The sequence below is a fragment of the Mugil cephalus genome, chromosome 1 (genome assembly GCF_022458985.1).
Source record: "Mugil cephalus isolate CIBA_MC_2020 chromosome 1, CIBA_Mcephalus_1.1, whole genome shotgun sequence".
Taxonomy (NCBI): Eukaryota; Metazoa; Chordata; class Actinopteri; order Mugiliformes; family Mugilidae; genus Mugil; species Mugil cephalus.
In genome coordinates this window covers 8590273-8616785 of record NC_061770.1, presented here as the reverse complement: position 1 = coordinate 8616785, position 26513 = coordinate 8590273, and the positions used below count along the sequence as shown (strand labels likewise).

Genomic DNA, 26513 nt, shown 5'->3' with positions numbered 1-26513 from the left:
CGCCACACTCAGCTGACGCTAGCATGCTAATAAAGTATGCTAAAGGTACGTGACATTGCTACAGCCACAATTTTGTCCGATTACACACAAACTAATCAAAATGACTTTTTTTTACAGAATAGTTTCATGTTTAACTGTTAATGTCTGGTACTTGTCTGTTATCATACAGTATGTTAAAGTGTCTGTTAAATGCTAACCTCTATTAGGGGAACTCATGTTGTTTACCCAAGTAAAGGTTAAAGCAGGATTGCATAAAAAGTTTGTCAGAAAGCAAATTTGGTTTGATGTTCCGGTTTTCAAGACCATGAGTCAGAATGTCATCACCTTGATTGATTGATGATGACCAATCAAACTTTCCATTTCTGGTTTAGTGTGAAACACTTCCACCTATGTTGAAGGGACTTCCCTGAATTTTGCCTCATTCAGGCTGTCGTGACTTAAGTATGAAAAACAACAGGAGCAGATCCTTAGTAAATTATCTAGCTCCACCTTCAGGTCAAAATTGTTAAAGTAAGGATCCAGCAAAATAAATGACCTTCCCATTAATCTCAGATCCTATCCAGCATCAAATTTTGTAAATGTTAGCATGCTAATAAGCCACGCTAAAGGTGATTTTATTAGAGCTGCCGTTTTGTCTGACCTGTGATCAAACGTATTGACAGGCATCTTGTACTAGGCCTCGTGGACCATTGTTAGAAAATAATTACAGTTGTTACAGCTGTTTATGTAAGAAACATATGCTGGTACTGTAGCTTTTCTATCATGAGTCATTAAATAAAATGTGTTGCTAATGTATCGCTAGCAGTGGAAGAAATATTCTATTTAAACAACTGTTCGTATAGTGATGGTTTAGTTTTTCTATTGTCAGTCATTAAACTGCTCATTTCAGGCTAATGTGTTATACATGTTGTACTAATACTAATACTAATACTAATCAATTGTCCTTCTCCTTGTTGTTAAACCCCTTGTGAAATGTGGTTTACTTGCTTCAGAGAATAGAGGACGATGGAATAATTGTTATTTCTTCAGTTATTATTTGTCAAAAAATGAACAGTATGATGTTTGCATAAATGTGGATTTGCTGTGTCAGAGCTCTTCTGACCACTGACATCATTATTCAGTTTTCCTTGGTTTCTGTAACGCTGCTGCCCTCTTGTGCACATTACAAAGAACACACGCATTTTGACCTCACACAATCTATGGTTTTCAATCACCTGTTTGTTCCCACTTTTTTATCCGAGACCTGTTTTCTGAAGAAAAAACGGAAACCACAAACCAAATGTCGGTTTGATAGCTCATCGCACTATTTTATTCAATTACTGACATCTCAGGAGAAGAGGAGAGCCTTGCAACTCTGCTGTTGGTAAACCACTGGTGTTTTTTGTTTTGTTTGTTTTTTGTTTTTTTACTCTTTTTTTTCTCATAGCGTTGATGCAACACTGAAAAAGCGCTATTTCCAAACAAACACACAGGTCCCTCATTAGTGATATGTAAGAGGCAGAGAGAATCTCACCTGGACAGTTTTGCATGAAACATACAAATGAAACAGGTATCAACCTTGTCTTTTGTCTTTTTGTAGTTTCACATATATAATAATAAATATCCATACCTATAAACACTCCGAAAAATCAAAATATTAAGTCACAGGTACTGGAAAAAGCTCCACTTTTAAATCACAATGATCAATGTACAAAACAATAGACATCTCATATAAATGTTAATGGTTTTTGTTAGAGACTAAAATCTCATTTCAGAAGAAATCAGTGGATAAAAACTAAAATTGGAGATTCAGTATTTCCTGAGGTTTATGGGTTCCCCTTAAAAGGCCAGGAGAGGGGAATGGCTTTTACGTTACCGAGGAGATATTACAACAGGTCAAAGTGTACCTTTTAGGGCACCAGTCGGGTTAAGGACAAGGAGTTTTCCCTGACAACACGGGCCGGGACATTAAAAGTTTATGAGCACTTAATGTAGTGTAATAAATGTACCATTCTCCATTTAGGCCACAATAGTATTTTAAAACAGTTGATTAAAGTCTTAATCCTTAATAGTGAATCTTTGCCGGTCCACTTTGAGAAGTTGTGACGCTCCCTTTTTACTTAAGATTACCTTTTAAAAATGCTGGAAGCCACCACAACGCCGAGCCCACCACAGCCAGTTGTCACGGCACCCTCTGACCGAGTGACCAGGTCGTCAAAGAGGTCACGTCTGCACTTTGATGCAATGACACAACAAAAGGAAAGAAATCTGGGCAAATGTACACAGATTAGGGGGGAAATAGGTGAGGAAAGAAAAAAAAAAAAAAAACGTTGTCTGAATAAAACGCAAAAATCAAAGAATCTGAAAAACTGTACATGTAAACATCACACTTTCACTGAGTCCAAAACCAGAGGGGAGAAATACAAAGCTTCACACAGGTTTACAGTACAACCCCCTGCACAGAGCTACAGTCTCTTATCAGTGCAGGAGAGGCAACAATTGAAATAATATAAATAACAATAGAAGTAATACAGACCATCACCAAATGATAAGTTAAAACAGGCAAGGGCTAAAACCACTTTGATTTTTTTTTTAACAGTGCTGTACCCACAGAAAAAAAAGGAAAGGCTTAAAACATCTTTTATCACTCTTTGTACAGCTATACAGTACATTTATCTGACCACTTTAGCAATCCACAAGCTACCAGGGCATTTTTAATCAACACCAATAAATTACATTGTCCAGTCAATACAAAGAGAAAGTCCATTGGGAATCATTAGGAAAAAAAAAACGAAACAAAACAAGAACAACAACATGACAACAAGGGGTTGTCGCCGATCACAGTAACTCCAGCACACAGCTAAAATGTCGCTCAGCGTTGACTTAAAGACAGAATACCGATCTGCAAGCAAATGTTCGGTTGTGAAAATCGGACGAGATTCAACACGGCGTCACAGAGTTTCGACGAGATGGTCACAGGATCTGCTATGGCTACAGTAACAAAACGAGCAGGTTGAAGGAGACGAGGAAGACATGTGTGAGGACTCGGGTCCCGCGGACATCTGTGGTGACGTCTGTCTGAGTCCAGGGGGGCGTTTCATAAAGAGAGAGACGAGACACGCTGGTACCGTTTCATAAAGCAGGTTTTAGCTCTGTTTTTGGTCTCCACCAGCTCCTCGGGGAAATATCTGGCACTTAGGCTGCGAACGGCTCCTCTGAGCTCACGTCTGTCTGCTGCTCCGCGCTGGACAGGTGGCGTTTTAAAAGATTTACAATGAAATCAGGCGCCTGTTGCAAATGAAAAGGGCCGTGTGAGAGCAGCGAGAGTAAACCCAGAGCGTTAAGTTGTGGTCGAAACTCATTAAAGCTGCGTGAGGCTGAGAGGAGCTGCAGATTCAGGCAGTGGTTTTCTGAAGCCTTTCACATTTACAAACTTAAATTTGATTCAGTCCCTTGATACATTAACTTGAAGACATGCACAGCAACAGAGGGATGTAGAAAGACAAGCCACTAAAGTTCTGTTTAACTTTTTTTTTTTGTGGTTGTGATTTTGCGTCGTCTTTTCTTAATATTTTTTTATTTCATTTTTTTGTCCATTTACTGCGTGTCCATTTATTCTTTATACATATTTAATGCCTCACGATTCCCTTCAAACCTACTTTATGAAACTAATTCACGTGGGTATATTTTGCTAGTCTAATTGAAGAGAGACTGAGCCTCCGTTATGAAACGCCCCTCAGAAGGACCATCCACACTGATGAGTTCAAACTGAGCTCCCATAAAAACGCCGTTTTTTTGTTTTTTTCTAGATGAAAACTGCCTCTGATTGTGAGCTGTGTCAAATTGTCCTTTGTTGTCACCAGTTCTCTGTTTGAACTGCAGCTGATAAACCAAATGAGGTAAAGACACACTCGAGTCATTGTGTTACCTTAATCCTGAGCTATAAAGTGCTTCCAAACTTGCAATAGATCATTTAAATGTAAATGCGATGCAGCCCGAACTGTGACATGGTAATGAAATGCGGAATGGTTCATTTGGGACAGCGCGTGTCCAACTCTGACGAGAAAACGGACGCATAAATGCTGAAACAGACGGATTAATGACACGTTTGATGAGATTCGTGATAAATACAGAAATATATCTCTCTGAACTTTGACAGATCAATAAGGTGCGAGCCGCTGAGGGCTGCTTGAAGAGTCATTGTTTGGAATGTTTCAGACGACTGAATTAAATCTTCACAGATTGATGTTGTACAAACTGGGTCACTCCACTTATACACAAACACGCTGTCAATAGCAATACGTACATCAACAAAAAACACACACACACACACACTTACACGACTGTTTTTTGTGCCGAGTGACTCACCATTAAAATTGTGAGACTGTGCTCTAGATCTGCTTTGAGTACTTTTGAGTGTCCTCAGACCAAACACACACACACACACACACACACACACACACACACACACACACACACACACACACACACACACAACCACACACACAACCACACACACCATAGCAGAAAGCTGGGAGAGTAAACTGTGATGCAATTACATATTTTTCAAAGATTGTCTCTTGCTTCTTTTCGAACAGTGTGTTTTCAGACATGGTGCTGGAAGGGACGGGGGGCGGGGGACACAGGGTTTGAAACCGCTGAGGTCAGATGGTGGAGATGTGGACGGGCGGTTTCTTTTTGTCTCACACTGCGTCCAGTACGCTGCATTCACTTGACTTTGTAAGTGGCGGATGCGTGTGAGCTATGTGTGCCATGAGTGTGACACGAGAACACTCACTGAACTTCCTTCACAAAATAACCACTTAAAAATAAAATAAAAATCATTTAAAAAAAAATTAAATAAATAAAAAAGACGTGCAACATTAAGTCTCACTTTTCTGCCAGATCCCATTTCCTTTTTGTCACGACGGATAACTGATCCCAGACATGAAAAGTGCCTCGGCTGTGAGGTTAGCGGTAAAGACCAGTATTCACAACAAACGACAACATTGAAATTGGCTACAATGCTGCATGGGATATCACTTCTTCTTCTTTTTTTGTTTTACAACTTACAGCAGGAGAGGGATGTGATGGATTGCCACCCTCTTAAAACGCCTTAAAATGCTTTAGAAAATCATTTCAGTAAGCACACCATTACTGATTATCTTCAATATTGCACCTTTTTCCACGTTTCCAGTAGCACTAAGAGTCTAAACAATATATTAATCTCGTTTTATTCCCTGACAGGTGTGACCTCAATTTGCATACCCAAGCTTCTGAAAAGCCTCTGTCCCTTTGAGGAATGAAAAAAACGTCCGCTAGAGGAATATTCACAGTAAAGTAACTGAAATAAAGTTGGGTAATGAGTCTCTTAGTAACCACAAGTGTCTGGTAACGACTCCAAATGAGCAGAACCGAGGTATCATTTTGACCACACAACAACGACGGATCTCTTGTTGTTCCCTTTCTCTGGTCAAATTTCGCAGGTGAAAACTGAAAAATACTGTTATAATTTTCTCATCTCTGCATTTTTAAATTTTCTTTCGCACGTCAGCGCATCCAGCGGTAGCCGTTGAGGTTAACAGGTCAGTGGCGGGCTGCCACATCTTTTTTAGCAGCGATTCATCTACGGATTTTGAGCAACCTGGCTTAGAAATGACTCGACCTAATCAAATCATGCCACGTCCCAGCCTGTGTAAGTGATGATGCTAATTCACTGCTATTTAACTATTCGTTTGACCACACATCGTCACAAATGAGCTGCGTTATGGTAATATGCTAATTCAACACCTCAGTCTGCCTACCGATCTCTTTTTCTTTTTTTTTTTCCACACAGATCATCGCTTCCTGAGACGAATGGAGGTTCAGGTGGTAAAATGAACTGAATGGGATGAATGGCTACAGATAACAGGGCACTAAGGTCAAAGTGAACCAAATGCATAAATAAATATCTCGTTCCACCTGTGATATGTTTATGTTCTGGCCCGTTCAAACACATAAACACGTGGGAATAAGTAAAGGTACCATACCTACAGGACCCACTGTGCGCTGCAGTATCACCCATGTATGATTGTGTCTTTGTATGTGACAGTCTGTCCGGATGTGTAGGGACAGAGATGGACAGGCTGAGGAGTGGGGAGGGGGGGGCGTGTTGGCACGGTTTGGCTCAGACTCAGTTCTGCTGCAGGATCAGGTTTTCCAGCTCGTCTGCTGAGCGCAGCAGGAAGGCCGCAGACTCCCGGTACCCCGCGATGAGCTGCCTCACCGCCGTCACCTCCGGGGGGCTGAGCTGAGCCGAGGCTCCGCCGCCGCCGCCTCCCTGACCGTGGCTGTTGGAGGTGGAGGAGGAGGAGTTTGGCCCGATGGACTTCATACTGAGATCTGTGGGACCTGTGGACGCAGCAGGGAAGGTTTAGGGAACGCGTGCAATATAGAGAAGAGGAAGCAAAAGAAATAGGAGAAGAAGAAAACCAAGAAGACGAAGAAGAAGCAAAAGAAGAAAAAGAGGAAGAAGAACAGAAAGCAGTTGAAGATGGAGAAGAAGAAGTAGTTGCAGAAGAAGAAGGAGAAAAAATAGTCCAATAATAAGCAAATATGAAGCAGAAGGAAATGGTAGTAGAAGTACAAGAAAAGAAAAAAGAAGAAATAAAAAGAAGATAAAGAAAATAAGAAGTAGTAGTAGTAGATTATTTCCAAATGCTTTTGCACACTGACGTCTGCATTTCATCCATCTCTCCGTATAAACACAAACTGAGCTCACTGGGAGCAGCAGACATTATTCGGTCTCTGAGCTCCAGCTGCGTCCTATCAGACTGTATCAAACTTTTAATGCGTCCATATTTGCTGCAACAAATGGTAAAACTGTAAATCTAGATTAGTTACTTGGGTACTGCAATGTAAATTAGTTTTTATACTTTCCATTTTTTTTTCTTGCACTGAGGTAGAAAAATCTGAAACACCCCAAAACCTGCAGCTTGAAGTGGTCACCTAAAAGAGACTCACCGTTGGTTTGTGCTGCACCAGAGTTCTGCTGGTTGCTGCCAACTGTCCCATATCCCCGCAGGTTGTAGTTGAGGCCTCCGTTGGTGTAGAGCTGGTCTTGGGCAAAAGCTGTGCTGGAAATGGTGAACGCCGACGGGGCGACGGTGGCCGGGTCCCTCGAGTTGGTCTTGTCAGCAGAGGCCGGCTCATCCTACGAGAAATGAAGTCACAGTTTCAGCTGAATATTTTTAGCTTGTGTCGTACAGTTAATGATGCTTTTTTTTTCCAAATCCCCGCTTGTGAGCTCACAAGCAACCAACTGCCAAGACATTTACCGACGCCTGGTAGACATCGAGCCGCATCCTCTTGGCAGCATTTCGGGTTTCACTTTCGCAGGCGGCAGCGAGGATGTTCTCAGCCATGGCAGAGGTGAGGTGAGGAGGTGTTGGTCGTATCTGGCAGCACGGCATGTGAGATTTTAGCATCATCAATGTGAACACGGTGACATTCGTGAGTGAGTGCTTCGAGAAAACATGTCAGCCGGCGGCGGTGCATACCTCAAAACCGCCTTTTTTCATGCGGCGGCAGGATTTGAGGTAGGTGCGGATGCGCTTGCGGGAGCGCTCCTGGAACTCTGGGAACTGTCGGCCGCAGGACTCCATGATGGCCTGGATCTTCTCCTTGGGCTGTTTGGAGATGGGCACCATGCGGTCCAGATTCTCATCCACAAACAGACGCACAAACATCTGACAGGGAGAGAGAGGGGGGAAGGGGAGAGAGGGGATGTAGAGCAGAAAAATGGAGTGGTGGGCACAGAGGGAGAGGGGTGTGAGAGTCGAAAACAAAAGAGGAAAGCGGAAGGCAGGGGAGGATGGGGGAGGTAGAGTGGAAGAAGAGAGGACAAAGAGGGAGGGGGAGATGAAAACAGGAGGGATGGGTATTGAGTCATTACTCAAATGCAGGACAATATTTCCAGTGTTTGCTTATTCGCAGATTTTTTTTCCATTTTAACATCTTGACTGTTTTATTGGGTCCTTTTATACAAAGAAAAGTAATAACACATGTGACGTGTCGGCTGTGCTGTCAGACTGACGAACAATACTGCATTTTATTTTCGGTATGTGTGTTGGCGGGTTACTTACATTGAAGGCTTTGAGTCTCTCCGGGTCCATCCCCTCAGCGTCATTGATCTTGTCACTGTCGTCGTGGTCATCGTGATCGTCGTCGTCGTCGTCGATTATCTGCGCTCGACCGGAGGTTAAGTCCTCTGCGCTCATGCTCAGTTCGGTCTTCACAGAGTCATAGCTTCCTGAGCTGTAAGGGGGGGACTGAAAACAGAAACACACAACGCTTAGCACATACGCAGAAGGTTTGCCGTTCAGTAACAAAGTTTCTGTCCTCACCTTGTTGGTGTACTCTGCTTTGATGGGGTACTTCCTATTGGGCTCTGCGGGGTAGGGGTCGGGCGGCGAGCTCCCGGCCGGAGGCAGCCTGTCGCTCAGATTGACCGGCTGCTGATCCTCCGAGGAAGACGAGGACGAGGTGGTGCTGAAGTCCAGGGGGGCGCTTAACCCGTTCTCTGTCACCTCCCCATATGAGGCCCCACCGTCTGGGGGGTTCCCACCCACGGCCAGCGCCTCCGGCGAAGTCAGGGCCGGCAGCCCGTTGGCGCTGCCACTCTCCGAAGAGTCATCATCTGGCAGAGGGGAGGGAACAGGACGGAGACACAGACACAGAGATGAGCAGTGCGGAAGTTTGTCATCGTGTAGCCTTAATGTGGGTCTGTTTACTACGTCAGGCCGGACTTAACGGAGGGGTGGGTGTGTTATTACAGGGGGAGGGGACTTCCTGCCTTGTTCGTTGCATCTCGAAATTGTTCAGGAAGTGTGTATTGAGGTCAACTGTCAGGACAAATAAAGGTTAGAATACAAGGAGGGGACGTTTTCAAGGAGGGAAGATTTTAAGGCAAAGGGAGAAAGAGATGAGGATGGAGGAGGGCCCGGTGGGGGAGGGGAGGCTTCGATCGCTGCGAACAAATTACAGCTTTTTAACCATTTATATTGAGTTCAGAATCAGAAAAATGCCACTGATTCTCAATGGGAAATTGTTTCATAACAGTTGCTCACAAATTAATTAGGAGTTAAACGTTCCAGTATCAGCGGAGGTCACAAAGACGGGACAGGACTGTGTTTGAACGCGTTATTTCTCCGTTTTTTGATGGCGGGTCCCATTATGGACCTTTTCTATAGCGGGGTCTAATCTGTGAAGGTTAGTGTTGGCCTTTGTCCTACTTCTTTAAGCTCTCAACCCTGAGGAGAGAGGGGTGCACAGTGGATTGGGGCTGCGCTGGTGTCCCACCCCCTGCAAGAGTGGATTTACTTGGATTAGTCCGCTAAGAACGAGGCAAGCTGTTTCCTGCATAACACCGATCTCCACCCTTCATGTTTGATGAGAGTGCCTTCAAATTCCAGATGTAAACAAAGCAGAATGAAATGGAAAAACACATCATGCAATTAACATCCCGGGGGAGGGGGGTGGGGGGTGGTGGGGGTCTTACCATCCTCTTCTTTAACCGTGGCTGCTGGGTTGCTGACCCTCTCTCCGTTGGTTGGACTGGGCTCAGGCACTGCGGGCTGCTCAGCTGCGACCCATGTGGGCTCAGCGCTGTTCATCTCCTCGCTGCTCACCGAGCTGTCGTCCTGAAGGGAGACGGCGCGAGAGAAAGCGAGAGTGGACGACTGAGTATCAGGACGGAGATCTCCACGTATCTGTCACCTTTTGCCGTTGAAGGATACGTTGGAGCTTTTCAAAGTTTCTCCTTAATGCTGACATGCTAATGAGTGCACTTTGAAGTACGACTGGTTGCTCTGATGGTTAATCTAATAGTTAGACAAATAAAGAAGGCATTTTTTTTTTGCCTTACATTTCCTCTGCACACTTTATTACAGTATTTCCTGGGCTGAGATGTGGCAGCAGGATGTCAATGAAAGCTTCAGCTAGGAGGACAGGAGGAGCAATTACTTTGGTAAGACACGGTGAAACCAAACAGCAGAATGAAAGAGGACACACAGGAGCCTCTTTACTATGTTTCTTTGAGCACTGCTATTTTTAACTCACATCATGCAGAGACCCTAAAGATGCTCGTTGTAGGGTAGCACAAACACTGGTAAACCATGAGGGTAAGGATTAGCAAAGCAGAGCTAAATAATCTCTATTCCGGAGGCTGTCCTGGGATGTAAATGCATTATATTCATGTTTCAGGCCCAAGCTGTGCTTCTCAGAGCGACCCGGACCAGTTCGCTTCATGCTAGCACAACAAACGACCTGCATGCATGCCAGCATGCCGTCACGTGTCAGCTAGCATCTCACTCAGAAGAAGCACAACTACCACAGCGTGATGGGAACACACGCACACACACACATGAGCCCACAAATAGGCCTAAACTCTTGGGAATATGCATCCGCCCCTCTGTAAGGGGTATGTGGAGGACCAAAATGCTCAGTGACAGCTCTATTAGGCACCAAGTGAGCCATGTAGCATTAAATAGAAAGAGAGAGAGGGAGCATGTTTCTAATTACATCGTTTCTAAGTAGTTGGGAATGTGGCATCATCAACATTTTAGGGAAAAAAAATATTTAATTGATGGAGTAGGAAGATTTACGTTTAAAAATTGAGACCCAGTTCACAAAATAGAGACTATAATCACCTTAACCTTAATTACAAAGTAGATAACGACAATAATTATCCCACAAATGTTGTAAGTTTAGAGGATGACGCAGCTCGTAGCATTCAGATATGTCTGCATAAGGCTGTAGACATAAGTGGATTAAAAGAAATCTGCAGCTGCTCTGATACTCAGTGTTTTTAGCAAAATAGTCTCGTGGTTGAAGATTCTTGGTTCTGACTATTTGTTGTTTTTTCTTTGTCTTATGTTAATCTAAACTTCGTATCTTTGCGTGTTTCACATATTTCTGGTGTTTCACAAACCAAAGGGTCAATAGATAATAAGAGTAATCATTAGTTAGAGCCCAGATTTTGTGTTTTTAGTTTATATAACTTGACTTTTGTCCAGAGTTCCTGCTCATAATTAAGCGTGTGACAGCAAAGTACATTAATATTTAGGTCACTCACTAAAAGAGGGGCTTTAGAGTTCAATTGCAACAATCACAAAAAGTTCTGCAAAACAACATGGTGGCAGCTGAAAAGAGAAGCTGCAGCAGACTAAACACACATTCATGAATTTACTTCTGATCTTCTGTCAACAGATCAAACCTGCTGCCTTTTGAATCTGCTGCAGCTCCCGTCTCCAAATCAGAGCAGCCCAGAGACGGAACAAATCACAACAAGTCTCCTACGACACTGAAATAACCCTCTGTGATGGTTAATTATTAAATTATTGGCTCGTTCATACCCAGTCTGCACGCAGATGTGACCAACAGTCAGAGCATTTGTTAATTTGTACTCACCCACGAATCACAGTCTGGGTCATTGTTCCGGATAATCCTAATTATGTGTGAGTGAGGTCTGCATTATCATCATCAAGTGCCGCTCCCTGCACTTTAGTGGCAGCCGCTCCTGAGTGTTTCTGTCATGGCTACAGATGGGAGTGGTCTCGTGCAGGACGTCACTCGGCACAGAGGCTTTACTAATCCTCATTTCGCACTGGGCTCCTCCTCCGAGCAGGAGGAACATTTTTAATAATGAATTCAAAGTTGGGAGGAAATCCTTCCTGTTTTCCTTGCACAGCGAATCGGGTTTTAAAATGAACAAGGACAGCTTGTGTCCACATTCACACTTCACAAACATTAACTCACAGCCGGAGGAACTTACCCTCTCAGTGGCGGTCATGCACTGCAGTTTCATTTGTTTCAGGTATGTGGCAGTGAGAGGCATGTTGTAATCAATGAGGTCCGGGACCAGTGAGGTCGGTCTGTCATTTTCTGACAAATGAAAAAATGAAATAAAATAAAATTAATATCATAATAATTTTTCAAAGTATGTTTCTGAAATGCTAAAATGTTATTCCACTTCTACTCAAGTGTATTATTGCATCTTTATCTGATGTAACACAGTAATAAATGCTTGATAATGATCATTATAGATAAAGTTACAAACATTTACTACGCATCACTCTAACTTTTGATACTTACACATATATTTTATGGTTAAAATTTCTAAAAGTATTTTTACACGAGTACTCAATATGAATGCAGGACTTTTACTTGCCAAGGAATATTTTTCTATTGCACCACTTTTAGTGAAGTAAAGTTCAGGATTCACAAATTAACATTTGTGAAGCAAAGCATGATATAAAAAACTATATAAAGTCACATGCTTATAATTAAGAATCATAGTAATATTTATACATGAACATTTAATATTAGAAACAGCTTTTCATGTAATTTAGTCTGTTGCGATTAAAGAAATCACAGTGAAACAACGACTACGACAACAAGCCATCAGCATTGCCTGCAGTGTGCACAAGGATGTACACAACTATGACCGGACTGAATCATTTTAGACTAAATTAACATTAAAAAACGTTTGGATTCAAAATTAGGTTCTGCACTTAGAGGAGTTTCTTTTTCTCTGAATGCAAAGTGGATTTATGCTTGTATATTTTCTGAGAACACTGGAAATAATAACCTCAGAACGTGTACTTCACATTAAATTGTAAATATGTATACGCTGAAGATTTAATTGAGTTATGACTTCCTGTTGCCTCACAAGTCACATTTGACCTTTATTTCATCATTGAAACCTTTTGTAAAGAAATATCTGGGCTAATCACATACACAGAGGTGTGTGACACAGTCACTGAGTACTTCAGATGTGTTTCAAAATCCTTGAAAATCCTACGAAAGGTCCTGTAACACCTGAACTCAAAGGATGTGGCTCACAGCCGTGTGCAGTCCCCAAACCGGCCACTAGAGGAACCCTGGGATCATTTTAGAGGCTCTATTCAGTCCCAGAGATCTGGTCCTCTTGAGTCTTTGTTACATCATGTCCATGATGGATATACTTATGTTTTATTAATGCGGGTTCAATTCAGAAACTCTTCAAAGTACAAACACCATGAGTTCCTACTTAATATCTGACAGGACGATGGAGAGCTCAGTGTCTGTGATCCAGACCCCTGCCTCAAACCTCCCTCTAACGTGAGATAAAACAAATGTTTCTGTGGCTATCATGGCAGCGGTAATATCCAGCTGCTAGCGGATATGGATTGTCTCAACCATCTCTTCCAACATAGCAATTAATCCTTTTCCAAGTCAGTGTGTGTCAAAGCATCTGAGCATTAACAACTCTTAAAGGTTGATGTCAAAAATAGCATATCAGTTAATGATGTCTCCAGAATGAGAGAGCCGTCCGCGGTTTGGATGTGGGCCTTTACCTTTGAACTCTGCGGTGCTGGGGTTAATGTGCATCCTCTTCTGACACTCTCCACAGCTCATTAGGAACCGAGTCACCGCCTCTCTGGGCAGGAAGGCGTAGGTCTCTGCTATCTGTGCCGGGAGAGTGAGCAGAGGAGACACAGGGTTACGGATGAAAAAAAAAAAAAAAAAAAAAAAACAACGAAAAGATGGCAGCAGATTTGGCTACAGCTGTGGCTGGACTCAAAAGTGTGCAGGTGTTTTTTTTTTTTTTAATTATACCATACATGTGTGAAAATGTTTTGTCAGCGACTGTGTTATCTCGACATGGCATGAGCAGGAATCCTCCCTCAAGGCAAACGCTAGGGCTTTTGGATGGCCTAATTCCAGCTGCAGCTCTCGACAAATTCCCGCTTTGATACCTTAAAACACAAGTGGTGTTAATGTTTTTATCCTCCTCTCTGTTCTCCCAGGTGCAGCCGACTTACATCTACACCTCTTTCCAATCCTCAGCCTTCATCTCTGTTTGTCTCCACTGCTGTGCCACCCTCCCCTCATCGCCCCCTCTGGCGTTTCCCTGTAAAATGCGACCTTCACGTGACCATGGAGAGGCAGTGGGGGTGCCCACCATCCCCTTTGCCCATCACCCCCACCCTACATGGCCCCTTAAGGCAGCTGAGAGGGAAAGGCCACCCAGAGGAGCGTGCACCTCCCAGAAGGCCACAGTGACAGCTCCATATTATGCCCTGCCCCAGTGATGCTGCCTTCTCAAAAGGGTACACTCTATGAGACGTGACAGGACCTCTCTACAGGGCAAGAGGAATTGGCTCTATGACTTTTTTAAATCCTGGAGGGGCGGGAGGAGAGGAGGGGTACCAAAGTCCTGATAACCCCCCACCCACCCACCCCACCCCAAATGCTGATGCCTCGGCAGACAAAGCCCCTCGTTTCGTCAGGACGCCACACACCACCCCTGGGTTTGCAGCACAAACTAATAAACTGCCTTTGTTCCAGAAACATTAATAATGTGACAGGAAAACAACTCTGTGGTTTTGGAGCAGCACAAGTACTTTGTTTTTCTGGCAAAGGTGGTCGGTTGTTCCCTTGGTAACTCCTAATGCTAAGAATTATATACCATGTTCCCAGAAGTAAGATATGAAGCACTGCCTGTCACGGACAAATAAAATAAAAAGTGGTATCTGGAGCTCCTGCCTTCAATCAAGGGGTGCTTCAAAGCACGGGACCCCGGAAACAATACTGCCCTCACTTTGGTTCCCTCCTTTTCCAATAAACAACAATCACACTGGGATTACTTCATCCCTTCTCCAGATATTGGACACTTTATGCACAAAAGTTCTTCATCAGGAAAAAGACACAGGCGAACAAAAATATTATTCAGACACGGTAGCCACTTAAGACATGAGGTCCATGTACCGGGGATTGATCCTGCAAAAAAAGCTGACTGCATTATTTCTTCATTGTGTCTGGACCAAAAAGTTGCACTTGCATATCTTATTCCTCTGCAGGTGGCGGTAGTCTGTACTCATAATTCAGGGGAAAATCTACAATAAACTGAGATTTTAGTAAGTTACCAAGAGCCACAAACTGTTGTATACCCGTCTGTCCTTGGTGCTCAGTGCTAGAAGCAACATGCTAACACTGCTAACATGGTCAGACATTAGTTAGTGTGCTAACATTTAATAGCACATAATAGAAAGTATTGCTGAGGCTCTAGAAAACTTTGACCTGCTGACGACACTAGAGGAAGTCTTTGGATGACCAAAGTCAGATGGATTCCTTGTGTTGGAACCAAGAAAGGTCGCACAAACTTTTATAAACCTAAGTCGTGGAGTATTTTCTAGTCTGTCATGTGCAGGCTTTTTTTATGCTCATAGAGCAACATGTCATGTTATCATCCATATGACTCCCTTTAGGCCACAACTAGAGGAAGCTGAAAAATAAGTAACAAAAACAGTTGCAGTTCCTCGAATGGCCACTTGAGGCTGCAACCAAACGGAGACAATCCGGACACAGACGTCCATGTTAAAAAGTCCAACTTTACAACAGAAATAAATATGTTTACATGATCTCTATAGCTAATTTAAACTTGTGCAGAGATGAGTTTTATGCATAACACACTGGTTTAAATGGTATCAAAGTTTACAGCTGTGCACAATAAGGGGAGTGGTCCCTCTGAGTGACAGGTGGGTGCCCTCACAGGTCACTACACTCACACTCCACCTCTTTGTCCATTTCTGAATTAACACGGCTCGTCTATGGCCGTGGAGGGTTCCTCTATCTTAAAATAAGAATTTCCATAATTATTTTTATTTATCCAAAACATTATCACCAATTTCCTATCAGCCTCAGTGTTTTGACTTGCCTAAGGCTAATTGGAAAATTTAGCATGCTGAATTAAGATGGTGAATGTGGTAAACATATTTATAATTAGCATCATTGCAAATTTCAGAGTGCAGCACCCAAGCTCTCATTTTCATTTAAAATCAATGTTTCTGTCCCGCACCTGGACACGTCCACATTCCTGTTTCACACCTCTAGACGAGGACTGAGGGATGACAATGTAATGATGGCACTGTTGACCTTATACTAACTTCAGACGATATTTGGCTGTTTTTGGTGTCAACTTCCTCACTGTCAACAAGTAGCCCACTGACATGATTACCTGCACCGTGCCGGCCTGTGTTTGTGATTACTCACCGCTTTGTAGGTCTTCTTCTGGCCAGCATGTTTAGGTGCTCTGCCAGGATCAGCCCCCATCTCCACGTGCATGGCATAGATGATGTCAAAGAAGTCTTCAACCACGGCTACGCGCTTCAGGGAGGAGTTGTCCTGGGCCGAATTCCCATCCGCACACTGAAACACGGAAAGACACGAGAGTTTGGTTGATTAGATTATGGAGATACTTTATCTATCCCGAGGGAAAGTTGGTATCCAGTAGCTTCATCACATAATATTAATAATAATAATAATAATAATAGTCCAGTCGGTTCCTCATAGGGAGGCGTTGTAGAGTCTTGTGGCCTGAGAGACAGACAACCTCCTCAGTGTGTCCATGGAGCCAGGACAGAGGTCCCCTGGTGTCGGGTCCCCTGCCCCTACACAGAGCCTGTCTTCTGTATCAGTTTGTCCAGCTGTGAGGTTCCCTCCTTCACACCACAGCGTGGAAGAAAGAGGCACTACCGACAAAAGTTTGGTCCAGGAGCTTCTGGTAGATATTAAACAACCGTAACGTCCTGAGGAAATAGAGACGACTCTGACAGAGGTTTTTTTTTATATACTGTGTCTATGTTAGCCGACGTGTCCAGTTTATAAGTCTGAACCAACTCGACATGGTTACAGGCTGCAGGTGGGTCCTGAACCTGTGGAAATCCTCTACCACCTCTTTAGTTTTAGCTATATTGATCGCTTGTGTATAACCTAAAATCGTTGATGTTATTGGTGCAAATAGAGGGTCTTTAAAGAGACGTGAGTCATAGGTCAGACAATCAAACACGCTGCACAAGGTGTTCTCACAGAATTAAAAAAAAAAAATAAAAAGAAGCTGCTTTGTTCTGTCCAGGCCGCCTCCTGCAGTCTTTACATTCTTCTTTTCGGTGCAGAAGTCATGGCCCCGGCTGGGTCGGCAACCATCACCTCATCTCTGCTAGGTTTAAAAATAACACCACAGACACTGTACAAGACCAGCAGTCCCTCCTACCACCACCTCTGGCAGCCATCCTGCCTCCCATACTGCTGACCCTGTCGCCATAGAAACTGCCACTGATTTCTCTCGGGCAGGTGTGTTGGGCAAAGGGTCATGTGACACACCATAGAAGTAAGATCGCCAGGACAACGGCCTCCATCCGCAGCACCACATGGGGCTTTCCTCTCCTTTCTGCCTCCATCTTTTCCTCTGAATAACTCTTTCATCCCCCTCTTTGCCTGCGTTCACACAGTCAACACTTTGCATTTCCCACCAGATCTTATCATTATATTCCTGCACCTGCTGATATTTTAAACATAAAGTGCTCCGGCAAGCATAAAATGGAACAAATGGATTTGGGCATTTAATTAGTTTTTTTTTTTTCTCTCTCTCTCCTAGAAGTCCACCTCTTCTGGGCACATATGAGACAAGGTCTGACGTTTTTTTCTGGAGATTGGCTTCTAGCTGGGAGTCAGATTTTCTTGTTTGAGTGAGAGGAGGGTCCCGAGTTCAAAAAGTTGTCCCCCTGGCATGGAGGGATCACACTTTTCCTCCGCCCCTCCTTGACATTTCTGCACAGTTCCTGGGATCTGACATTTCATTTTCTTGTTTTCCCCCAACTGCGTCCTCTCTCCTGCCTCCGTGTTTCCATCCCATACCTCTGTCCCGTCTTTTTTTTTCCCCTCCTCCCCTCCCTGCCTCCCTCCTCTTCTCTCTCCTTGCTCCTGCTCTCCCAAGTGCGAGGTAATGATCGTTGCCATGGCAACTAAAACCAGCTCACAGAGCGGGTTTGTTTTAATCCGGCCCTTTCCTTCACTCGCTCCCTCTCATTCTAGCCACTCTCACCCCCTGTCAGCATGGGCTAAATGTAATGATAATAAATGAAATAATAGCGACCCTCCACCTCATCATCACAGCTGTAATCTATCGCACTTGGAGGTATCATCATCTTTCCCCCGGTGACATCACCACCACCACCACCACCACCACCGAGGCTGCTGCCGCTGCCGCTGCCGCTGCTGCTGCTGCTGGGACAATGGTGTCGGGTCCATTCACGCTGGATTTGGATAATCTCATACAACTGTAGGGCGTGCAGTGCACCCACATCACTGCTGCATCCTCCACTGGATCCTGCCACGGCAAAATATCCGACATGCACACCGGATATTCCGCTCGGAGCGTTTTTACTCTGACCTGGACCACACAAGAAACACATAATACTGCAACTCATCAGTGCGAGACCTGCTACCTATGTTTAATACACCAACAATATGAGGAAATAAAATCATAGAGGCCAGGAAGATGTTCTGAAATATCCAAATAATATTCAGCTCGGAGTGATTTTAATAAGGGAAAACTGTAAATATTCAGATGTGACTGGAGATATTTGCAATACAAGGCAATATTAGTGTCGTGAGAATAATTGCTGCTTTCCTTTTGTGCTCTCCTCAGCTGAGAACATGCAGCCACCGCTGCATTTCTATCAGTCTTCGCGCGCTGAAGGCCGACCCAGGCCTCCTGCACCAATAAGCTCTTTTAGTTTCCAAACACAAGTCAACGGGGAGTTAAATATTCACCTCTGAACACAGCACGCTTTCGGTGTGTGTTTAAGAGCAGTATATGTCTGGCGGGCAGAGCTCGTAGCTGAAGCATCTCAGAGGAGAACAGCTGTTGAGCGGAGCTGCAGATATTTGGTCTCTTCAGCAGCACGCTGCTTTAAAGAGCAAAGGAGACATGTCAGCATCCCTAATCGCCAACAACACGGCAAAACTCTCGCTCTCCTTCCTCCTCCTTTCCTCCTTCTCTCCGTCTTTCTAATCCCGTAGGACTTTACTCTCCCCAGTCACCGTACAACCAGCCCCCATCCCCTGCGCCTCCACCCCCCCCTGTCCCGCACCAAACCGCTCTGTTGCTAGGAGACTGGAGGGGTTGAGTCGGCTGCCCCCACCCCCGCTGGCAGTCTCCCTCATACACACACACACACATTGTAGCAGAGAGTCACTGAAGGGAGAGAGGAGCAGTCCTGCACACAGGCAGGTCAGGCGGAGGAGGAGGAGGAGAGGAGGAGGAGGAGGTGGGGGGAGGAGGTTCACTGGAAGCAGCTGGGTCACAAAGACAGGCCGGCAAAGATAGAAGAGATGCATCACACAAGAAATTAGCTCCATCTGACACGCACATGCAAAAAATCAGCTCAACTTTAAAAGTCAAGCAGCAACTTGATGATTTTTTTTTTTTTTTTTTTTTTTTTTTCTTTACAGGGGGGGCTGTAGAATAAGTAGCTTAAGTTGTGTTTCAGGTGCTTTCTGTGTGTGTGCAGCCAGAAAGGATGGAGTTAAGGTGGCTGTGTCAACAGTACTCATGACTCAGATTATCTCACTGCAGATGTGACAACAGGTCATCTTTTAAAGTCCCGTCTCGCCCCTGTAAATCTATCAAATGGCTAATGGGCACGTAAATGGAACAATCCTTGTTTCTTCTGTGTGTGTGTGTGCGTGTGTGTGTGTTGTGGGAAGGGCAGTGAAGATAAAGGTTTACATGACAGAAAAACTGGGATAAAAGAGACTATTATCCCCACAGTGTCCTCATCTCTTTCCTTTTTTTCCCCCCTTCTATACAAAAAACCCATCCCCTTTCTTTTCTTTTTCCCAATCATCCTCTCCTCTCTGCCTCAGTTCATAAAGCCTCGTCATTAAATCCACATTAGGTGCACCGAGCTCAACCCCTCTGTCCGACGTCCATGTCCGTGTGTGTGTGTGTGTGTGTCTGCTCCTCTCTCGGCTGCTCCCATGATGAACATTATTTGATAGAGTGTGTGACATCCCCGATATCCCACGGAGCCCGAGACACAGACAGTCCCACCGGCCCCACAGACTGGCACTGTTGACGTTCCAGTCGCTGACTCAAAATCGTATGTAAATGACTGGCACGCACAGCGTCACATCCCAGAGTCCATTTCGCCGTTTTTGAGCTATTATCACACTGTCCCAGTTCGTTAAATGTTGGCCTTGCAAAAGGTATTAAAAATGACAGTGGCGGTGTGGTAGGAAGATTACTGCCGTCTTAAAGAGTCTGTGTGCGCGCGCGTGTGTGTGTGTGTGTGTGCGCGCACAACTCCGACTATCTCCCACACAGGGGGGAGGCCCCCGGGCCAGTTAAAAATGGTGTTAATTTCTCCTCCTATGGGAAAGCAAAGAACGGTCTCTCCATGGCAACAGAGAGGGTGCTGAAGGGAGGAAACACGGAGCGTGCGATCACCGACCCCCTCTTTGTACCAGCACACACACACACACGCACAAACCATCCCCACCACATACGTGCAAGCGTGGATTTCGTCACCCATTTACAGTAAGTCACGGTAACGTGGCAACGTCTGACACGAACACATACTGGCATAAACTTATTTCCTTTACGGGCCTGTCTTTGACTCTAACAAAGAAGAGTCTCTGCCCCTCGAACAGACACACCTCCACCTCTGAGCTCTGCAGAAAGCATCGAAACAAGTTGTTGCCCTCCGCACACGCTCAGGTGAATCCTCTGCAGCTCTGATGACGAGCGGGACGAGAACAGCTAAAGGGGACTCTTGTTTGGGCTGGTGAGCGTTTTGCCATTTGAACCCATGAGTGTGTGAGCCCATGTGCTGCCTCTAATAAGCACTGCCATAGAGGGGCGAAACAAAAAAAAAGAAAAAGAAAAAAACACCGGACAAAGGCAAAAGGGGGACTCGCTATGCAAAAATAGCATTAATGCAAATGCTGCAGAATAATAGGGCCAGTATTCTTTTGACTCTGTGGCCCTTCCACAAAAGACGGGCTCTCAGGGGAAACGTGGACTAATTAATCAGATAATAATGATGATGTTCGTCTTCCCATCTGATGGCGAGGCGCAAACATTTGGACCCGGTTTTTCTAAGGCACAGATTAGGAATAGCAATTAGAAATCTCAACATGTGGAGTGGACGTCCTGAGACAAACCTTTGTTTTGTAAATGCGTGCTTTAATACAGCTTCCACACAGTGAAAAAAAAGAAAGAAGAAACCTCTTCCTTTGTTTGATTTGATCACAAGCTGCCTCTTTCTATCTGCTACTAATGTTTATTTCAGTTTTTATTATTAACTGAAGCAGAATTCTGTGAATTAAATGTGAGAAAATGCTAAAAAGAAATGATAAAAATTGAGATCAAATTTCTCAATTGTTCATAGCAACCATCCACAAATCTATGGTTTTCAGCTAATTATCATATATGACAGGGAAAACTGCTAATCCTCAGATTTACAAAAAACAAAACTAGATTTGCAAGTGTTTCGATCATCAATCAACCGCTTTGGGACATGGATGGAGATGTTGAGTTGCTTTAAGTGGCTTTAGTTGACCAGTTTCAGCCGTCAATCTTCACAGCTTTAGATCAGTTAGTGTTCGGTAAAGATTTTAGGAACATCCTGTGAAGTATTCCCGTGTGTCCGTGTGTGAGAGCATGTCCACTAAAACCCAGTTGTGCGAGAAATGAACCGAGATATTTACAGATTTCAGTTGGCATAGCAACAAAAAAAAAAAAAAGCAACAGCTCGCAGTATTTCAAAATTTTCAGCACAATGCCTGTGTCAGGCTGGAGGAAATGCACGGGGCGTTTAAAGCATTTCTTTTGAAATGGGCTGCACTGAGGAAGAGGCTTGTGTGCAATTCTGCGGTGCATCTCTGTGTCTGTTTCTGGTCCTACTCCCCTCCTCCTCTGTAGCGTCCTCTAATCAGGACATAATGAGAGCTAAACGAGGTTGCATCTCCACACTGAGGGCTGCTGGATTCTCCGAGCGCTGGCAGGGAGCGGGAGGACAGGGACGGACGGAAAACGCAGAGAGAGAGGAAATAATTCTGCGCCGGGTCTTGAAAAGAGGCTTCTGCGCCGAGTCTCTGCTGCTGCGTCCTGCCTTTCTGTCCCGTCACACACTGAAGCCGCCTTGTATGCTTCGCTGACACACAGAAGAGACCTTCTCTGTCTGCACATCAGCCAGCATCCATCCCTACCCCCACCCAGAGTCCCGTCATTTAGCCCCATGCCTGCCCCCATACAGATACTTGGCACACCCCAGGAGCAGCTGCAGAGGGCCTTCCAGTGCTTGAGCTCCAGAGACACGCCTCCGGCCCCGCAGCCCTGTGAGCAGGCACTGACCATTGTGTGCGCGTATTTGTACATGTGTGTCACTTTTCCACCAGGCACTGGACGGCCTATCTATGAAGCCCACAAACACAAGCTATGGCAAAAAAAAAATCTTGTTTTCTACTACGGTTACATGCCTGTAAATTGGTTGATTTGTCACATCTCAGTCATCGTCAGGAGTAACTTGTGATGGCTGATGTTTTGTTTGTTGTTGAAATTTCCCAAGTGGAGCTGAGTCAGGGGGAGGCTTCCCCCTGCCTTACGATATTGCCAGAAAGCGTGCGTGCACTAAACACTGAGCCTCATCAGAATGACTTTCTACGACTCCTTTGCTTGAACTTCAGAGTTAGTTCTGTTAAACATATTAGAGAAGAGGACATTTAAGAATTTATGGCAACAAGAGAAAAAAAAAAAAAGCTAAAAGCCACAGACAAAGGCTAATCAACAGGCACCATCTGCACCTGCAGGGACAGATCACACCTGCCCTCTTGCTCAGAGGGAAACATAATATTGAGCGGAGATTAGAGGACTTTTGTAAAAACAATCAGCCTAAATCTAAATTGTTCATTCGCACAGGTAAAACACCTGTAGAGGGATCAGTGTTTTTCAGCTGAAATCAAAGGATTCGATCTCTAATATCTTCTCTAGTTTGTTAGCACTAAATCTGTCTCTGCTCTCAGAGGTCCAGAGAGACCCTGTCCCAGTAGGCCGGGTGGAGGCAGATTATTCCCAAAGGCGCTTATTTAAAATGGTGGTTGTCTCTTCCTGGCACAGCAGGCCCAAACCCCATACATAGATATGGCTGTGCGCGCGCGCACGAGCACGCGGCCGCGTGCACACAAAGAGAGCTGCTGGGGGCCACTGGCTGACAGTTCATCGTGTCCATGTTGGTCTTGACAGCCCGATAAAAATAAGAATGTGTGGTTTAACCCTTGACGGTCTGCACCTGCAGCCTCGGCAGCGGGACGTAGGTGACACGACTTCCGTTTCACTCAATGCATTTAAACCGCTTATCATCCAGAAACGTGAAGTAGAAGTGAAGTCTGGTCTCTTAAGTGTGGGCGTATGTCGCTATCGGTCCCGAGCAGACCCTTTTGTTTCCGCCACAGCCCCTCACGTGGTCACCAATTACGCACAGCTGCCACTCTCCATAAGATGCAGAAATAATGTTAAGGTCCTTCTCTTTCGGAAACAGGCTTAAATGGGCTTTAATGCTGGGAGGCACACAATGAAATGCGGCAGAGGCAGGCTATCCTGGACTGCACAGTGCACAGGTGTTGCCAGAGCAACGAGTGACTGAGAGCCGATCGGCATCCAGCCCAGGACAATGAAAAGTGGGGTGCAAGCACACAGACCGTCTGCCATGATACTGCTTTATATATATATATATGAAAAGAACAGACATGTTAGTATTTTTGAACCCTATATCTTTTTCTCGGCGAAAGACAGATTATCCTCGGTGACGCATGGACACGGTCTTCTTTGGACGGGACGGTGGGGACGCGGCTGCCTGAATGATCGTTGACAATCATAGCCGCTGAGCGCCGTGGCACAAAGATAAATCTGACATCTTAAGTTGGCGTTAATAGTGTGTAGTCCGTCATCGGGCACACCAGAGTACCCTGACATACCCGACCCACCAACATACCGCTGCATCCACGTGCGCGCGCACAGCATCAACATACCGGGATGCACGAGACCTGGACATCATGGTTCAAACAAAATGTTGTCAATAGTCAATTATGTGGTGCGCTACGCCCGTCAGTGTGCCGATGACAGGACTTCGCCCTCGCCGGAGAGATGGCTATGCCTGATAACCCTACTACCGTTCACAATCGAGGCTGCCAGGAGGCACCGGCGTTGCTATGGCAGCAAGGGATGAGAGTAGGGCTGTTCTGGTTGGGATGTGGACAAAGTGAAGCTTCACCGAGAAAGACGAGGGCGAGCCGGGACGACGGAGCCTTACAAGTTGACGTTTTATTCATGAGACAGGTGCATGTGTGCAGCCTGTAATAACGACAACTTATAGGCGGCGACGGGACACCTCGTGCTCGTTTACACGCACGTCCACACTCTCTCACATGCAAACGTTCACACACACACACACACACACACACACACACACACACACACACACACACATGCACACGCGCACGCACGCACACAAACACACACGAACACACACACGTTACCGTTGACTTGACCGGGACATATAGGACGGGTTTCCCAGGAGCTCCTTTCTTGTTGTGCTCTCCCAGCACGTTCGTCCCGACCTGAAATCCTTTAGACTTCACCCAAAATTTGAATTTGGCGTTGATGTGGCTGTTGTCGACATAAACGCCGTCCGACTCTTCGTTCTGCAACAGTGTCTGCATGATTTTGTTATATTTTCGCCGGGTGACGGTCTTTGTTTTCCCGGAGTCTCCATAAGTTCGGAGACACCAGTCCTGAAATTCACTGAACATCTCCGCCTCCAACACGACCGGACTCCGGCTCCTTTTGGGCGCATCCACGCACGCCTTTTTCGTTGCCATCGCTCCCCCTCTCCCCCTCTCTCTGTCTGAACCCGTTATAACAGCCCAGGCTAATAAAGAGGAGACTTGAGCGGGCTGATTCTTCTTCCTCTGGTCCCTGCTGTCCCGCGTCCAGGAAGCTCGGTTCAGGTTTTGGGACGCTACCTCCCCGTGTTTTTCCCAGTTAAAGTGACCCGGACAGCAGCACACCTGTTTGCAGCGGAGCAGTGCTGTCCCGAACCGCAGCGGTGAGAAATGTCACTTCCTCACATCATCCGCTGAGGAGCAGAGAGGGGGGCTGTCCTATGCTGAGCGGGTATCTCCCACCTGTGCGTAAAACGCTCTACACAAGGGTAGGCTATGAAAAAAAAAAAAAAAAAAGAACCCACAGTCCTCGCTAAAAAAACAAAGAAGAGAGACAAAAGCGTGGAAAGAAACGTCGCTCTCAGTTCCTATCGACCTACTTTCTAACAACCAACACTATTTTCGGATGCGGGTGGCACAACCCTTTAAAAAAAAGCGCAAAGATGCTCACAATCAGCTCCTATATGGCCACGTATCAACATGCGCCACCTGGGAATGTCTTTGCTCCTCACACCTGTTTGAATGGGATTTGCAGACTTACAGTGTCGGCTTCTTGGACCTCATGAAAAACCACACACGTTCAAACACTGCATTACAATGATAACTGGCTTAATCTGCACTCGAGAGTCTCGGCTTGGACTGTCAGGGATAGCGTACCTCAGAAAAAAGACATGGAAGATGATAGAAGGTGGAAGCAGAATTTACGACATAAAAATACTGATATGAGAAAGAAATTATGCAGATAAGGGGAATTTTACTGTTTTTTTACTGAAATAAAAATGGATCAGAGTTTAACAAACGGATTTGGTTTTTAGAAATCACTTAAAGGACCTGTTTTAAATCTACAACAGTGCAGCATCAGTCCATAAAGACAACAAAAAAGGGGGAAGACCTGCAATTTAAACAAAGAACGGATATAATTTCTCTTATTCATCAGGAACCAGGTTTGGTCAAGTGATCTGACGGTCCTCAGCGCTGAGTTGTTCTCCAGATGTTTGCAGGGGAACATTTATTAAACAGTGTTTGTGTCGTTTGTGTAGTTTTCTTGTCCGTGTGTCGTGCTCTCATTGTGTGTGACTCCTCCTGGCCTGTGCATTACAGGCCCATGCTGGCGGTGGTGACTGCTGCTGTTGCCATGACAGCAGCGCAGCAGTGTCTCCGGGCCGTGCAGAGGGTGAGTGGGATGCCCCGTCCTCATCCTCTCCATCCTGACTCAGACACCGGTACACGCTGGACCGAGCGGCCCCACCTCGACGAGAATGACGAGCGGCTCGGCGCTCCGTCAACAGAACCGTCACATGAAGGAAAGCAGAGCTCGCATTTGCGCGTGGATGCGCGTGGGGGGTGAATGGTCGAGGAATTTCAGCAAGCTATTTCATTTCATTTCATCATTTGGTCTCATGTTGGGTCTTCTCTCAGGACTGGTCTGCACGCTATAAGAGCTCCAGGGCTCCCCATCCACCTCTCGGGGGAGGCAACACCTAAACGCATGCTCTTAAATGAAAGGGTTTGGTTTTTTGAATGTAAATATACAGTCATACAGTGTTGTTACTGGAACGGGCTACTTGTTTCAGATGCATAGAGGGAGAAATTGACTCTTGTTCTGCACAGATTAAAAACCAGTGGTGAATGTGCATTTACTTAAGTGCTACTTTTAGAGGAATATCTTCGTCGTTGTTTACTTAATGGACCACAAGTCTGAAAGGTGTTTTCGAGGGTGAGATGCA

General features: G+C 45.2%; 1 protein-coding gene across 1 annotated transcript; it reads right to left on the bottom strand.

Moving 5' to 3' along the window:
* Positions 1-1282: 1282 nt before the first annotated feature.
* Positions 1283-25350, bottom strand: nol4la (nucleolar protein 4-like a). Its single transcript, XM_047612117.1, has 11 exons — positions 24382-25350; positions 16054-16209; positions 13356-13467; positions 11792-11901; positions 9518-9659; positions 8364-8656; positions 8103-8288; positions 7518-7706; positions 7296-7415; positions 6982-7171; positions 1283-6369 (listed from the first exon to the last, which is right to left on the bottom strand). Exons 1-11 carry the CDS (start codon positions 24721-24723, stop codon positions 6152-6154), a joined length of 2058 nt encoding a protein of 685 aa, XP_047468073.1. The 5' UTR covers positions 24724-25350; the 3' UTR covers positions 1283-6151.
* Between the last annotated feature and the right edge of the window lie 1163 nt (positions 25351-26513).